Source organism: Podarcis gaigeae (assembly GCF_964106915.1).
Source record: "Podarcis gaigeae genome assembly, chromosome: 2".
Lineage (NCBI taxonomy): Eukaryota > Metazoa > Chordata > Lepidosauria > Squamata > Lacertidae > Podarcis > Podarcis gaigeae.
The window spans coordinates 44,706,420-44,723,737 of NC_139679.1; the positions used below are offsets into that span (position 1 = coordinate 44,706,420).

Genomic DNA, 17,318 nt, shown 5'->3' on the forward strand with positions numbered 1-17,318 from the left:
GGGTTTGGAACCAAGTCTGCAGGATACAATACATAGCTGCTCGCCTCTGTTTCTTGAAGGTTGGCTAAAAGCGCTTCATTGAGGCCAAATGAAGTCCACCCTGGGCTGGGGCGACTTTCAAGTGAACCTTGTTTTCTAAGATAGGGTAGCTAATGCAGGGCACTCTAGAGCTTGTTGGACTCCAAGTCCCATCTGTCCCAGGCAGTGTGACCAATGGTGAGGGATGATGGGACATCCAGATAACACCTTGTTGGTCACTCCTCTCCGAGTTAGTGCTTCTCACTGAGCCTCTCCTAGGTGGTGCTTCTGCTGGGAAAGATTCATACAGTGGTACCGTGGTTCTCAAACGCCTTGGTACTCAAACAACTTGGAACCCAAACACTGCAAACCCGGAAGTAAATGTTCCAGTTTGTCAACTTTTTTTGGAAGCCGAATGTGCTCCGTTTTGAGTGTTATGCTGAGGACTATTTTTGCTATTTATTTTGCGTTTTTGCGGCTTCTTTGTTTTGTTTTTTTGACTGTGTGGAACCCAGTTCAGCTACTGATTGTGCGACTGCAGTACATTGTTTATTGCTTTCATTTTATGGCTCAATGGTCTCGTTAGTAAAATTCATGTTAAACTGCTGGTTTAGGGGTTGTTTTTAAAAGTCTGGAATGGATTAATTCGTTTTGCATTACTTTCTATGGGAAAGCACGCCTTGGTTTTGGAATGCTTTGGTTTTGGAACAGAATTCCGGAACAGATTAAGTTTGAGAACCAAGGTACCACCGTACAAGGATTCTGTTTATTCAGAAATCTTCATTAACATATTGGGAGATTCCTAGGTCACCTGATGGGCCTGTGCCTCTAGTTTTCACCACCAAGAACCTTGCATGTTATCAAGTCCCAGATGTAGATGGGCCATCACACAGCCCTCCCCCCTGTAGTCCATTAGCAACAGTGCAGGCTCCTTATTAACATTTCCCCTGCTCTCACGGATCTTTCCGGAATGGCTCCAAATTGACATAATTCCAGGCTATTAGTGAAACCAACAATCTGATTGTGTTGCAAGGCTGTGGCTAATTATACCACATAAAGGGGCCTCTGCCAAGGTGTGGGAACGCTGTGCTTCTGAGCAAGGACAAGTTGGGCTGTAGTCTGGGAAGAGCTGGGCTTTGGGTTTCATCTTTCACTTCACAGTCCCTTTTGCTATATTTCAATTCCATTGCAGAATGAAAATTCAATCAGTTCTTTCTAAATTGCTTCAGACATCTCTTTCTTGCAGTTCCAAAGTACTTGAAACCCTGAAGCACTGTGTGTGACTATTTCTCGGTGTTTCCTTGACGCCTTGTCTGCATGTCCTGCCACTTGTAGATTTGAGGGTTTGTACAGCAGTTAATGTGCCTTTGGTGAGTGCCATGGGCGTAGCCAGAAATTTTGTTAGGGGGCAGAACCGACGTGATTGGTCAGTGATTGGTCAGTTAGCAATGCCCATGGTGAGTGCCTATCTTAAATGTGCATATTAAACGATGGGGTAGGGATCAGTAACTGGGAAGGGAAAACATCTCTCCTCCAAGACCTCTATTAATCCATCATATTGGGATGGATTCCTATTAATCCATCATATTGGGATGGATTCCTTCCAAGGACTTTCATTGTTATTTTCCTTGTTTACTTAATACTCTGAGAATTAGGGGTTTTCTGTTGCTTGCTGCCAGAGAGCTGTGAATTCCAAGGAACATAGCTTCTGTTCTACTTTTAGTCTGATGCCATGTTTTTGCAGAGAGAGTGCCTCCCCCATGCACATTCCTCTCCAGCTCTTTGTCACATTCTTTATGCTGTTACTTCCTCAGCCTCCCTTCCATTAGTTCCTTCCTTACCCTCTCCCACTCTTTCTTCCCCTTTCTCTAGTCTCCAGCACTATAGTGGATGTTGCTAAGGAAGTGTAACTTGCACCACACAGCATCTAGCACACACAAGCAGGAACCCCTGTTACTTCTCTTACTGGTAGCCGAGATGCGACTTGCTGGAGGTAGGCAGAGTCACGCGGGTCACAATTTAGGCACACCTTGAGAACACTCAGCTCTGTGCTGGATTGCAGCTTCAGCCTTCAAGATGTCTGCTTTAATATTCTGCTGTTCAAGTGTGCTGGGGTGGGAGTGCTTTATGTAGCTGTACTGGGCATGTGGGGGGGGGTGCACGAATGCCTAGGAGCTTCCTAACATGCTACCCTCTCGTTTGTGGTCAGATATTAATTGGTGTAGACCATCTGCTATCTAACCACTTACCTGCAGACATTACAAGCCTGTGGTTTCTCTCTCTTGACGGGCTTTTAGCCACAAGCAGCTTTGCAGGGATGTGAGGGATTTGAACCATATGTCTTGTCACATGCTCTCTCTTTATTAAAAAAAAAAAACCCCAAAAACGTTTTTATATATAAAAATATAGATTTCTAGTGTGGCCTTGTTGTATTTTATTGTTGAATTTTGATATTAAGCTCCCCAGGCACCAACTGGCATAGGTGGGGGGCTATATAAATAACATAACAATTATGATCATTACTATGACAAACACTACACAGGAATCTCAAGGTTACTCTAGAGATAAGCGCGATTATTTCTACCATGAATATAATAGGAGCACTCCATGGGAGGATGCAAATGTCTCGGTGAGAGAAAGGGTTTGTGCATATGGGAGGCTTATTTTCATGCTGTTTCCTTTGGGCGTGCATGTGTGGAACTGTGTGGGTGTGCAGCAAAAATAATCTGCTGGGGTACCCAGAGGAAAGGCTTACTTTTCTCTGCTGCATAGTTGCATTTTTAATGCACGTGCCAATACACATGTATGCATACACAAAGGTTTCTGTATATGTGGATGGATATCGGTTGGCACATGTCTTATGCTAGGTCAGTCTTAATCTGAGACAACTGGGAACTTCTGGGAGCCCTTCCACTGTTCTGCCCCCTAACCAAGTCACTCCCAGCCCAGATTCATCAGCACAAGTACTGCAGCTCAGATAAGGATGACTCCTGCTCTCTGCTGGTGGGACCAGGATACTGACTTCATTGCCATTCCAACCAGCCAGCAGCTGGGAGCCAAAGCATTGGCTCTGACAGGTTTGACAGCTGAGATGCAATAAGTGTGTTAACCCATCAGGGACATAAGGGATGATGGATGATGGTGAATAGATTTCCTTAGCTTACTTACCTGGAAGGAAATCTAATTGAGATCACTTTAACTTATTTTGGAGAAAACAGGGATAGGTGTGGGCTAAAACTTGCAAGAATCCCTCTCAACAGCCCTACATTATGGTAAAAGGCAGTTCTGGGGGCAGGGGGTAGAACACAAATGCATAGGTTGTCCTGAACAATTCCTCCCCACCTGCATAGCACAATAGTTAGCAAACCTAGTATGGATAAGTGTTGATCTCCCTCTATGTTTGAATGTTGGCAGATGGAGCTTGAGAGTGAAGCTGCAGCTGGGATTAAGAAGGTATAGAGTGCCTGAGCACAAGGCCATGTGCAGCTGTTGGTCTATTAAAACCTCCAGGGTTGAATCCTATGCACACAGGCATACTGTATTTATGCCCATTAAGATCAATGATCATGGATGTACTCAACCAAACATCAGATTAAGTGGTAAGGAGGCCCAAACCCCATTTGTATACAGTATATACATTTAACTCCATAGGCTCCATAGACCTTCATCTACAAATCTGTTTTGCTAGCAAAACTGTAATATTACTATATTGTACTGCATGCTTCTAGCCAGAAAATGCAACTGTTAGTGCAAAGAAGGGGATGAGGGATTCATAGTGATTTGTCCAATTGCTGATCAGGGAATTTAGGCAGCAGACAGTGACCCACACTGCACAAGCAGACCTCATATCTTGTCAAGGTGTAGTTGCGTTTTGAGATTAAACTGCCCTTTCTTAGGCCTGATTTAAATCTGTCCTTACAGTTACAACAGATGGGTGCTGTCCTGTCACCTTTAAGTCAGGTTCCCCTGTACTGACTTTGGCAGTGCTAGTGTGCCAGTATAGTAAGCACCCAGACCAGAATGTTTTGGGTGCTCTGATACTGTGCATGCAGCCCAATTGAATCTGATGTTGGGCTGTGTAATTTCACGAGACCATGTTTCGTCTACATGTCCCACATAAAGCCCATCTAAAGCTGAAAAGCAGCCAGCTTTCTCATAAAATGATGCAGATAGTAGAATACAATCCATAAGGCTGAAGAATACACTGAGTTACACCAGCACAAGGATTTTTGCTCTAGAGAGTTGGGAGAACCCCTAGAACAGATTTAGGGGGCCCATGAGAGACTGTTCCATTGCACAAACAGAAATCCTTGCAATGACAGAACAATTGCTTTAGAGCTATGCTGCAATTCCACCCTTTGTGGAATTAGCTATAGCAACCCCATATGGGTGACAGTTGACAACTCTAGCATCTTTGCCATTATCTATGCCATCTAGGCATGTTCACAGTGCTCGGAGGGTTTTCAGTATTTCTGAGGGACACTTTTGTACATCAAACTAATATTGCAGTCAAGGAAAGCAACATACTCAGTGGCCTTGCATAATCACTTCATTCCTGGCTAACAAGAACTCGCAAGTGCAATCCCAAAATCCTAAACCATCGTTTGAACCATAGGTGAAGAAATCTGTGGCCCTCCATGTGCCGTTGGACTACAACTCCCATTATCCCTGACCATTGTCCATGCTAGTGGGGGCTGATTTGGAGGGCCACAGGTTCTCTACCCCTGACTTATATACACATCAGTGTCTTAAAACACAGTGAGATCACATATAAACCTCACAGTTTAAGTCACGTTTTATGTTGCTGTACATACCAGAGATAGGGTGGGGATTGTCGTCACCTGATGCACATTATCAGCTTGGTTGCTTCACACCTGCGACACACATTGTAGCTTCAAATGTCAGCTGTGGGAGCTCACTAGAATCAGAGTAAACATTAATGTGTACACAGCCTTAAACTAATAATTCAACAGCCATAAGTTAACTATCAAGTATAGCAAGGCAATGTTAAGTTTGTACTACCAACAAACTTAAATACAAACTTGCTATACTTGTCAGGATCAGATCAGCAATAAAACACCCGGTGTCAGTAAAGTTAACTCTTTATTCAAAGAAACCAAAACAGTGTAGGTCTAGCGATCACAGTAGGTCTTGCAGGGCCATAGCTAAGGGGTGGCAAGGTGGGGCCCGCGAGGGGCGCAGGCCGGGGTGTGTGTGCAAAATCTGCTTTAAAATATGTCCATAAATATCTCTATAAATAAAAATATTGATCATTGCCTCATAAGAAAAGGTTTTTAATAGAGGGCAAATTGAATGGGGTGGATGGGTTGGAGGAGAGGCAGAAAGAAGAGCTAATTTGTCGGTGGCTGGGGGCACAATCTGGACAGTTCTGCCAGGGGCAGAACTATGCTATGGCTCTGAGGTCTTGCCCCAATGAGGTAGTTACAAGGACCAAGGGTCCCCACCTCCCCACCAGTCCCTAAGACTCTTCCTCACCCAGATCCCTCCCAGGCAATCTCAGGCTTGTCTTGTCTCCCTTTGCTCTACCCTCTTCATTTCTCTGTGTGTTCTGGGAAACCAGCAGGGAGGTGAGCCGGTCACAGCAGGAGGGATAGACCCCCTGGCTTCTTCAGCAGCCTGTCCCCACTCCTCTCCAGCCTCCACTTCTGCCTCTGATTCTGGACTGCCCTCTGCCATAGCTTCTTCCTGCTCACTAAACCCTGTTGCCTCTTCAGTTTCTGACATCTCCCAGACTGCCCCGTCTTCTCCCTCTGACCACTCATCATCATCCCACCACCAATCCCCTGGCTCTGAGCTTTTTTCGCATGGGGGTTCCTTTGAGAACTCCCCAGCTGGTGGCACCTCCCACCCCTCCTCTGCATCCAGACAGTCCATGACCGTGATAATCAACTTGTGGCTACTGAGCTATTTCTCATCAAAATATTGTATATGCCATTTATAAATATGCTGCACAGCAATTATGTGTATATTTGGTACTAGGAGCTGCTGTGCCTAACAGAGATATGATGCAATACTGTAAAAAAAGGTATTGCAATTACTGAAAAGACAAGGGTTAAGGAAAAGTTGAGGGCTAACAATAGGACGTGGGGGGCACTGGTGGCAGTGAAGATACAGCCAGAGAAATGGTGCTGCTCATATACTGATAAAGAAGCAGAGCAGGTTATAAAGATCATACCTTGCCTTGTTTTAGGGTAGCATATCCCGCCTTCCCCACCCCCCCGGGCCGCTCCACATCATATGTTTAAAATCTATGGCTTTCTTCAAAGAATTCTGGGAACTGTAGTTTAAGGGTGCTGGGAACTGTGTCTCTGTAATGGGGAAAACTAAGGGACATGGGTGGTGCTGTGGTCTAAAACACTGAGCCTAGGGCTTGCCGATTGGAAGGTTGGTGGTTCGAATCCCTGTGACAGGGTGAGCTCCCGTTGTTTGGTCCCAGCTCCTACCAACCTAGCAGTTCGAAAGCACACCACAAAGTGCAAGTAGATAAATAGGTACCGCTCTGGCGGGAAGGTAAATGGCATTTCTGTGTGCTGCTCTGGTTTTGGTGTTCTGTTGTGCCAAATGTGGCTTAGTCATGCTGGCCACATGACCCGGGAAAACTGTCTGCAGACAAACTCTGGCCAGTAAAGCGAGATGAGCACCGCAACCCCAGAGTCGTTCCCAACTGGACATAACTGTCAGGGATCCTATCCCTTTACTTTTTTTTTTTAATGGGGGAAACTACAGCTCTCAGGATTCTTTGCGGGAAGCCATGTACTTTAAATGAAACATTCCTTCTGTCGACTAAGGGGCCTTCCTGTTCTGTCTAGACGGAAAGAGGGAGACAGAAGCTAGTTGCAGAAGCTTCACCTCAGATTTGCTGAACGTTCTTCGAAACTGCAAGGATTTCATTTATTAAGCCAGTGTACAACGTTAAAACTGATCTGCACGTGACGTGGGACTTTTAGGCTTGACAAAGAACGTTTCCTCGCCCGTCTTTCGAATTCCTCGTTGGCTCCGGTCCCTTAATAACTCGCCAAAAGGCATCAATTGGCCGCCTGCGCGCGTTTTGAGCGCGCAGAACGGAACAGGCAGAACGCGCGCTGATTGGCGGTGGGCGGCGAAGGTCAGCGCGCGCGAGGGGAGGGGAGCGGAGGGAGGAAGGAAGACTCGGAGTCGAACGCTTATTGTTTAGATTTAGCTCCCGCCAGGGACAGAGTCGGGAAGGCGGATTGGCGGAGGGAGCGGTGGGCGTGGCCGCGCGCGAGGAGTAGGCCGGGGAGCCGAGGCGCGAAGCTCTGGGGTTGGCTGCGGCGTCTCCGATCGCCGCGCGGGGATTGGTGGCTCCGCCGTTCCGTCGTTAAGCCGGCGGCGCGCGGGGAGTGGGCTTTCGGCGTTTGGGCTTGAGAGGGAGAAGGAAGCAGGCAAGGCGGGCGGGGGGAAAAGAAGAGATCTGTCATGGCGCGGGTGTCTGTCCTGGGAGTTTCGTTGCTGGAGAACCCGAGCCCCTTCGGCCACCCGCTCCGCTTCCAGGTGCAATTCGAGTGCGGGGAGGCGTTGCCTCACGGTGAGTACGCGGGGGGGGGGGGAGAAGCTCCCGCGCCAGGAGCCTCGTTCCCCAACCGACCCTCTCAGCCCGAGCCAGGTTCCGTCGCACGAGGTGGCCGCCCGCAACCGACGCCCGGGAGCCCCCGCCCAGGATGGCAGGGCTGTGCCCCCCCCCAACGCGCGCCTCCACTCCCGGGGCTTCCGCTGTGGCTTTATTTTGCCAGCCTGGACCCGGCTCTCCACACAGGGGCTGCTACGTGGGCGCTATACCTTCTAACTACCTTTAAAAATAAAAATAGAGCTTTTATGAACTTGGTGCCTTAAGTTTTTGGCCTGCAGAGATTTAGCAGCTTAATTGGGGCGAGGCTGCTCTTGAGATGGGGGGGGGTGTATATATGCATATACATATAAATACACACATATACACACTTCAAAATGCCACCGGATGTGGGGTGTCCTTCTGACCATTCTGCTGAATGAGGCCTTGGCCTCTGCCAGGAAGCCCCAGCCGGCAATACTGTTGGTCTGGGCAAAGAGCCAGTGTGGGTTGGAGATTTGAGCTGAGGAGACCATGGTTCAAATCCCTACTCAGCCAGGCAGCTCTCTGGGTGACCTTGAGCTTGGTATCTAACCTACATCACAGGGTTTTTAGAAGTGGGTTGAGGGGGAAAGCTATGCATGTCTCATTTAGCTCCTTGGGGTAAAGGTAGGATTTAAATCGGGCGTCATCAATCTTTTTCAGCCATGGGCCTGTCCACGATCCCTCAGACCATGTGTGCCAGAATAATTTTTTTGCGGGGGGGGGGGGCGGAATGAACGAATTCCTATGCCCCACAAATAACCCAGAGATGCATTTTAAATAAAAGCACACATTCTACTCATGTAAAAACACGCTGATTCCCAGACCATCCATGGGCCGTATTTAGAAGGCAATTGGGCCGCATCTGGCCCACGGGCCTTATGTTGCCTACCCCTGATTTAAATGAAATAAAAAAGTATTGGCTGTTTTGGGGTGGGGGTTGTTATACACTGTTGGGAGCTCCAGCACAGGCCATGTGGGGGCAAGGTGCAGGTGCTTGATGAGTTCAGCAGAGAGCTGCGGAATGAGTGCCTGTAATCTTTCTCTCCAATAAATCATAGGCTCTTGATTTGTTCCTATAGGAAGAGTTCCTTGAATGCCATAGTGGGAATACAGCTGGTCATTAGCCAATAGTAAGCCTGGGAGATGCACATTAAAAGCTATGCCTTCCTAGGCATTCATTGGCAGTCAGTAATGTAGCAAAACTAGGAGTTGTACTCTATAGAGTTGGTAACTTCTTATCTGAATTCTTTCAATTTCAGTTGAATGTTCGTTGTCATCAATTTCTTATGGTGTTTAATAATTCTTCACTAGATACTGCAGTGGTCTAGTGGAAAATCATGAAGGCTGATCTGTTAGGTCAAATGAGGCAGTGGCCCACTAAACTCAACCTGTCCTCAGCTAACCCCCACCTGCCACTTGCATCCTATTTTTTTTTTAATAATAATTTTTATTAAGGATTTTACATTACAAAAAAAAAATATCCAACAAAAATTGTTAAAAACAATCAATCTTTTCATCTCCTTGTTTTTCATTTACTTGTTTCTCGGACCTCCTCATACCACCCTTTTTTGTATTCCAAATCAAATTATTAATTCAACAATTTCTTTCCCTCTTTTTGCTACCCAGATCTTATTCTTAAATTATTACAATCTTAGATTTTTACTTATATAAACCCATTTTTTCATATTCTTTTAACCCATCACAGCTAGAAACCACTTAGTTCCAATCCAACATTATTCTAAAATTCCTTAATTTTACAATATCTCTGTAAATAGTCTTTAAATTTCTTCCAATCTTCCTCCACTGACTCTTCTCCCTGGTCTCGAATCCTGCCGGTCATTTCCGCCAATTCCATATAGTCCATCACCTTCATCTGCCATTCTTCCAAAGTGGGTAAATCTTGTGTCTTCCAATATTTTGCGATAAGCATTCTTGCTGCTGTTGCTGCCACTTGCATCCTATCCAGGCAGTGGCACTGGGTATCATCTTGCTCCTCCTTAATCTGTGACCATTTCAGTACTCAACAAGGATGAACATGGGGGCAAAACTAGAATAAGTTGACTACCTGTCATTGGCTCTGGCCCTATCAACTGTTCTTCTGAGAGAATGCCAAAGTCCCTTTATTCTGTGGTACCATTCTGCCTACTCCTTGGGACAATACCAGTCTATTCCTTTTTAATTGTGGATTCTGGATTGTTAAATTGAAAATCACTGCCTTCCTGACTTCTACTCCTTGGTGATCTTCCACTATATTGGATTGTGTGAAGCAAGTTTGACTTGGTTCAGGACTGCTTAGATGGAAAGTTGCTGCTTCTGTGCCAGGGTAGGAGTAGGCTAAAAATGTCATTGTGGCACAAGTGCAAATCAAGAGCTTACTAAATTATGGCCCTCTCCACAGAGAAAAATTGTAAGTCAGGCTTTTAAAATAGAGTAGCTTATCATGCAGACATGATGCATAAACCTTGGGAATAGCATGCAAAAGGGGGAACACTGTCATAAAATATAGGTGAGCATCTTATTCTCACCTTTCTTATCATTTCACATGCTGTTATTTTGATTCCACTGTTTTTCTATACAACCATGAAATTTGGTATTGGGTGCATAGTTCAGTATTCTGGGAATTGCAGTTTTTATTAGAAGAACTGAATGTCTAGCCTTACAGCTGGAAAAGATATACCGTATTTTTTGCTCTATAAGACTCACTTTTTCCCTCCTAAAAAGTAAGGGGAAATGTGTGTGCGTCTTATGGAGCGAATGCAGGCTGCGCAGCTATCCCAGAAGCCAGAACCGCAAGAGGGATTGCTGCTCTCACTGCGTAGCGATCCTTATTGCTGTTCTGGTTTCTGAGATTCAGAATATTTTTTTTCTTGTTTTCCTCCTCCAAAAACTAGGTGCGTCTTGTGGTCTTGTGCGTCTTATAATGCAAAAAATACGGTATTTGAAAGTGTTTTGGCAGTGCTTGGTGAAGCTTCAGAAGTTGCAAGCAGGGAGTCAGCTGAGCAGGGTTGGCAGAGGGGCATGTTTTAATGTCAGGGCTGTAGTGGGGGGTGTTGACTGCCCTGGTTCCCTCAGGGATAAGTTGCACATAATTTATACATCATGCAAAGTTTTGCCATTGCTTTTTTAAAATATAGCATAGGGTCTTCACATACATTATTAAGATCAGTTTTCTCTTAAGAGTGTTGAGATTGGCGAGAAATGGAGGTACAGAAAATCACAGTGAGATTCTTTACTTTGGGGCAGGATGTGTATGGCCTTTCCAGCTTAGGAGCAGCTGGAAGTTAAGAGTTCTTTCTTAGCAAAAAGCCAGGACAGCAAAGAGGGATTTCTGAGCAAATGGGGATACTTTTGCACATTCCTCATAGCTCCTTATAGTTTCTTGTTGCTCCTGATGATTGCTCCATTTGCTAACATCCCTTTTGACTTGCATTGTTTTTGGCACAAAAATGTGGAACAGTGGACTTTATTTATTCATGACCTCACATCATTGGATACAAGTTCTTGTTAATTAGCATTACTCTTCCATGTGAGAGAACTACTAGCCTTCATAGCTGCTATGGTGGTCTATCATAGCAGATTGTGCACAATATTTTCTGACTTTTGTCTAATGAAATGATCCATAAAGGTTCAAGACAGACGTAATAGCTAACTGGAAGTCACAGCTGATTTTGCATAGCAGATTCTTCACCCATGGTGGGAGCCTTTGCAGTTTGCTCCTCCCCTATGCAGGAAAGCTATCTGGCTTTTCTAAAGAAAAAGAATTAAAAACTCTATTTGTATATTTGCATTTAATTGCATCTCCACCTCTTCTTTTAAAAAAAGAAAAGAAACAATGTAAAATAAACTTTTTACTAAGCTGCTCCAAGGATTGTGGTGAGGAATCTTGATGAGATTATGAGTGATGCCCACTTCTGACTTAAATGGCAGATTTGCAGACCTTGACCTGGAGAGAGAGAGAGAGAGAGAGAGAGAGAGAGAGAGAGAGAGAGAGGCATCTGTACTGAACACTGTGGGAGTGCTTCCAGATTGAGCCTATTGCTTTGCAAACATTACATCAATATTCACCTAAAATTCCCCCATCATTGTTTAACAATATGAATTGTGGATATGAAAAGGTTTTTTTGAGACACTGGAAAACAATAGAGGTTATTCAGCCCTGCTCTTGAACTGGTGTACACATTCTCTAAACACTGGTGCTAATGGTGTATTTCAATGTGTATTTCAATTGGCTTTCTGAAAATGAAGGGAAATTTCCCTCAATACGTCTAGGATTCTGGTGCCCACACTCTTGCCAACTGATCCTTGTTGCTTTTACCTTTCAGATTTGGAGTGGAAGATCATCTATGTGGGCTCTGCAGAGAGTGAGGAATATGACCAAGTTCTTGACTCTGTGCTGGTGGGACCTGTTCCAGCTGGGAGGCATATGTTTGTGTTTGAAGTAAGTTTAGATCTATCTCTTGGAGAAGGATAGGAAAGATAAGCCTAAGGCTCCAGTCTCTAGATTTTTCTCTTTAGATTCAGACAATGGAGAAAGATTGACAGATTCATTGGAAAGGGACCTCCTGTTTCATTTTTAAGCTTTTTAAATTTTCATTTTCCCTAATAGAGAAGTGATTGTTACCTGGAGAAAATGCACTAAAATCTGGATTTCTCAGTTACCCATAACTGGGCAATAGCATGTCCACCAAAATTAAAAGGTAGCTGTAAAGTACAGGAGTTTGTATTCTAACTCTGATTTAAGTTCTTTTTTTTTTTTAATGATGCTTTTCTGAGTATGTCAACATTTTTTTAAAGTACCATACAAATAAAGTCCATCATTAGCATATCCCTATTGTGTGTGGCTAGAGTGTTATTTAGGTTGAGAAAACATGGGCTACATTAGTCATGAAAAGTCACCTAGTGTTGCTATACTAATATGAGGAGATGGAGAGAGAGTGGCATATGACAGCTCTGCAGTGCATTCCAGTGTTACTCAGTGTTTGGGGGGAATTGCAGCTTGAGAAGGCTGTTTCATTTTGGTGGGGGTGATGATTAAATGCATTTCCACCCTTTAGGGGGAAACAGTGATTATTGAAAATGAATTGCTGCTCCTGATATAAACACGTAAATGTGTTAATATCAAAGTCACAAATTCTTTTTGCTCAAGAAAAAAAATGTGGCTCTTTGACCTGTGCTGATAACATTACTGTAGTAATTACAGGGCATAGCTGCATTCTGGGGTGGTACAACTCTTAACGACATAGTTAGCCAGTGCTTTCAGGATAGCAATTCTTGTTAGAACACTAAACTAAGATGGAGGCTGATTAAATTAGTGGCCCAGTTCACTGGCTTTGGAACTGCAACTGCATTGCTTACTTGCTTTCAATTTGTGCTGAAGTATAACTCCATCCTTGGCCTTTCTACCACCTGTAGTCTAGCTTTCTTTCTCCGAAATAATTTTACAATCATGGTGAACTGACATGAGGATAATTACCTGAATCTTTTGCTTGGTTTTCTGAGACTACATATTTTTGTTGCTTGTCTTTGTTGTTGCACAACACCGAGAGAAATAAAAAAAGCCTTGATTACGAACTCCAGTCTGTTGGCATTTCTTCTATAACTGTATCACTTTGTTCCACCAACATAAGCCCATTCCTGGTTATATACACTTCAATGGATCTTGAATGAGGACTCTGTAGTATTGTCATTCAAGATTGGACCAGGCAGACCTAGGTTCAAATCTCCACTCAGCCCAGAAACTGAATGGGTAATTTAAAGTTTTAATATTCTTCAAGAATTGCAATGGGGATGAAATGGGAAAGCCTCAAGCATGCTGTCCTGAGTTTTCTTTTAAAGACAGGCAGGATGAAAATGTCACTTACCTTGTTTTGCCGTTCTCTCTGCAGGCCAATGCCCCCAACCCTGATCTAATCCCTGAAAGTGATGCTGTGGGAGTTACAGTAATACTTATCACTTGTACCTATCTGGGCCAAGAATTCATCCGCATTGGATACTATGTCAACAATGAATATATGGATCCTGAGCTAAGAGAAAACCCACCCCTCAAGCCAGACTTCTCCCAGGTGAGACACTGATCTGATAAAAGCAGCTTGTCCATCATCTTGGCCTTCATGAAGGCCATGTCCTTGCCTTGGGAATTTGGACTGGGGACCCTTAACAGGATGCAAAGCAAGGCAAGTGAGGGGTGTGGCTTGGGGAGAGTCCAGATAGAGACCTGGGGGGGGGGGGGCGTTGTATTTCGCCCCCAGCCTGGCGGTTCCCATTTCTTTTGGGGAGTACAAAATCCTTGCGAGGCCAGAGCAGTAGCCTTTGAGACCCTGTCACTTTGCAGTGTTGGAAGATGCTATGCTGGGGGAGGGTAGATGTTATTTGGGATGACAATATGAAGCAGAATGTTATACAATGAGTTCAGCTCATTATTAATTGTTTTCTGCATTCTGAATAAGACAGTGCATTTTGACCAGAAAGCTGTGGAGTGGGCAGCCCTTGTGATATAGAATGGAACTTTGATTTTTTTCCCCGCCAGGAGTTATAGTACAACTTAAATACACTTTTGTAGAATAGAGTAGTGATAATGGCCTGCTACAGCTGCATTCAGATAATAGTTGTTTGTACTTGCATCTTCATCATATTATGTGCTGATTGATGTGGCTGCAGCAGAGTAGTTGGAGGGAGCTTAAATCTCAAAGAGAAGATTAATATGTTTAGTGAGGTACCTACTCAGCTCCATGAGTTGAGGGAACATTGATGATTCCCTCCTGGGAAGGTTCGTGCTCTGACAAAGGGCGTCAAAGCATTGAAAGAAAATTGGGGTTACTGAGTAACAGCAGCAGATTTTAAGAGCCTATGGACTATGGAATTTGGTTCAAGTCTTGTTTGCCATTTTGAAACCCAATGTGCAAGGTAAGTAGGTCCCCTGTACATGTCAAAAAGTAAGAAGGATTACCAATGTGAAATAGAATTGGAAGGATTACACCCAGATATAAATTTTCTATGTTGTCATAAAATAGTGTTAACTTTTAAAACAATTTTTTACTTCTGTTACCCCTCTCCTTTCTTGATACTGCTGCAGGAATTGAGTAGCTGTCAGCCTAGAAAGTTGATCCAAACATAAACCTATGTAACTTTGACCCCTGTTTTTCTTACTTCCAGCTACAGAGGAATATCTTGGCATCCAACCCCAGAGTCACCCGTTTCCACATCAATTGGGATGGTCCTAGAGACCAGATGGACAATATTGAAAATGTAGACCCAGAACCTGATAGCTTCCTGCCTCCTAGCTGTGTCTACATCAAAGGCTTGGTCCATTCCATGGGTCTGCAACCAGAGAATTCCATGGACTGTATGTGATCCAAACATAATAATGTTGAGGACCCTGCGCAATGAAGAGCAGCTGACAAGTTTTTGTGGGCGATGTAGGAGGGATTTGGGATAATGAAGCAACTGATATGTCTATGGAGATTGACAATTCAGAGTCCTTTTCGTGTTGGGGATCCACAGGTCTGTTCTGTCATAGTATTTCTTCATTGATACTTGGATCCTCCAGCCACTAACCCTTGACAGGCACCTAGTCTAGCTGCATAAACAAGAACCCCATGTTTCCCTCCTTTGTTCCAGGTCTCCAGAAGGCTGAGCAATGGGAGCTTCCTTGTTATTTTGAGCAGCCATTTCCTGGGAATCTAGCATAGTGGATACCTTCTTTTCAGGACCGTTTTCTCTTGCAACACAGCTAAGTCTTGATGAGTTGCTGCTGGCAAAATAGCTAGCAATTACAGTCAGGCCTTGATGCCTCTCAGGAGTTGATAAGCCTGTCCCAATTTACAATCTGTGCTTAGTAAAAGGTGATGGATGATGAGATTTAAGCTGTACAATTTACCTATTTGCACAAGGGTCCCAGCACTGCTTTTGAGAGCTCCCTCTTTTACCTTGCACCAGTTGGCCTTCTTTCTACCACTGACCCGAAATCTGCCCAAGGCCACAGTGAGCAGGAATTGCATCAACTCCTTTAGACAGTGGCTAAGTTTACAAATCCCTCCACAGAGGAAACATGCCTTTCTTCAAAAGGCCTGCACTTGTGTTTTTTTTCCTGGCCTGCCTCCAGTCGCACCCCCTTCTTTGCTGTTATTACCTGCCCTGATACTTGATCTCTCTATTTCTCTCCCTGGTATTTTAGAGATGAACACAGCATATAGGTGTTTAAAACATTTTTGCGTTGTATGTCTGACCAATAAAACTTTTTGGAATAAACTATTTTGTGTATTCTTAAGTGGTATCTAGTTGGTTGAATACCGGGAGAACCTTATTAAAGATTTTACTGCAAGGGACTACTCATTTTGGCGAGGTTAAAAAATATGTAGGTAGAATTTGCTTCCTTAAAGCAGGAGTGGCAAAATATAGTTGTATGCAATGTTAAAGATCTGTAAGACTTAGAATTGTAGAGTTGGAAGAGATCCTGAGGGTCATCTAGTCCACCCTACTGCAATACACCAAGTCATGCCCCCTAAATCTGTCCTAGGGGTTTCCCTGACCCTCTGGACCAGAATTAGGGAGGGTGCAGGGCACAACACTTGTTGTGCAAGTGTAAATCTTTATGCTGATGGAAAGAGCAAGTTGGATACCACCCCTGATGATGGTCACGGCCAGATTACTATTTTCAGTTAATACAGTGTCATAGGTTAGTGTCAATTTTTTTTATTTTATAAAATAACTTGTGGTAGGTTTAGATCAGATATAATGCCAAACCACGTTCTAGTGTGTGAGTCCTCCCTGCCCAAGGAGACTCAAACCAATGCCCCAGGAAAATAGAAAAACAGTAATATCTCATGTAAAAGATAGTAATGCAAAGATGACAAAAGTATCACTCCAGGGGAAAAGTGCCAGAATAAAATGCTCGCTCAAATGTTATAATGGCATACTTAAATATAAGCAAAGCACTACAGTGTCCTGCCCTGGACCTACCACTAGACCTTGCCTCATAAAGAAAGTACCTGCTACAAAGCACCCCTTTCAAAATGGCTTGAAATATGAGTAGCCATTGAACTGCAGAGAGTCTCTTGTGTGTAAAGTAAAACATGCCCGGTGTTCCCAAATTCCAGATCAGGGTAATTGGCTTACCTCAAGTCAATGGATTATCAAGTAGACTGAAGTTAGAATTTTTAGGGTTGGTTGACTCATTTTAACTGATTTAAATACATTCATTTTTCACTGCTGAAAGGTTTTCAACCTGATCATTATTCAGCATGTATATGTCTGTGGCAGTGTGGTTAAAAGTAGCTTGTGAACCAGTGGTGCTGCACCAATACTATGAAGTTCAGTTACAGTTCATTTTTATTTATTTTTTGGCACCACTACAGTTGTGGCAATTGGTAGAAACGTATCTTAGTCACGCTGTTTTCTGCAGGGAGTTACATAAGCAATAATTCACGGATCAAAACTTAGATGAAAACAAATGTGCGAGCTGGGGTGCTTAAGTTAGAAGAAAGACTGATCCTTGAAGAATCTCTCTGTGTAAACACTCTGGGCCATAGACGTTCCAGGATTTTCCCGGAGGACCCTTCAGTTGCCCCAAGCCATTCTTGTAAAGCTGGCTGCACTTTGTTTATTAAACACCTTTTACATAGGTGTCCAGGTGATTTACAACATATCTTTAAAACTGAAAAAAAGGGTTGAA

General features: G+C 44.0%; 1 protein-coding gene and 1 long non-coding RNA gene across 3 annotated transcripts in view; one reads left to right on the forward strand and one right to left on the reverse strand.

Annotated features, from left to right (window-relative positions):
* Positions 1–7,214, reverse strand: part of LOC310834186 — a 28,523-nt gene extending 21,309 nt beyond the window's left edge. The window contains exons 1-3 of one of the 2 annotated variants that reach the window (XR_014559113.1): positions 6,889–7,214; positions 4,833–4,936; positions 1,679–2,376 (exon numbers count right to left, since the gene is read on the reverse strand). This is a non-coding gene — a long non-coding RNA (uncharacterized lncRNA). Of the gene's footprint in view, positions 1–1,678; positions 2,377–4,832; positions 4,937–6,888 lie in introns of those variants that run through there. The other variant, XR_014559112.1, reaches the window with a different exon arrangement.
* A 109-nt stretch (positions 7,215–7,323) lies between these two features.
* On the forward strand, positions 7,324–15,895 carry ASF1B (anti-silencing function 1B histone chaperone). Its single transcript, XM_083717654.1, has 4 exons — positions 7,324–7,585; positions 11,971–12,086; positions 13,534–13,710; positions 14,801–15,895. Exons 1-4 carry the CDS (start codon positions 7,477–7,479, stop codon positions 14,996–14,998), a joined length of 600 nt encoding a protein of 199 aa, XP_083573780.1. The 5' UTR covers positions 7,324–7,476; the 3' UTR covers positions 14,999–15,895.
* The last annotated feature ends 1,423 nt before the right edge of the window (positions 15,896–17,318 follow it).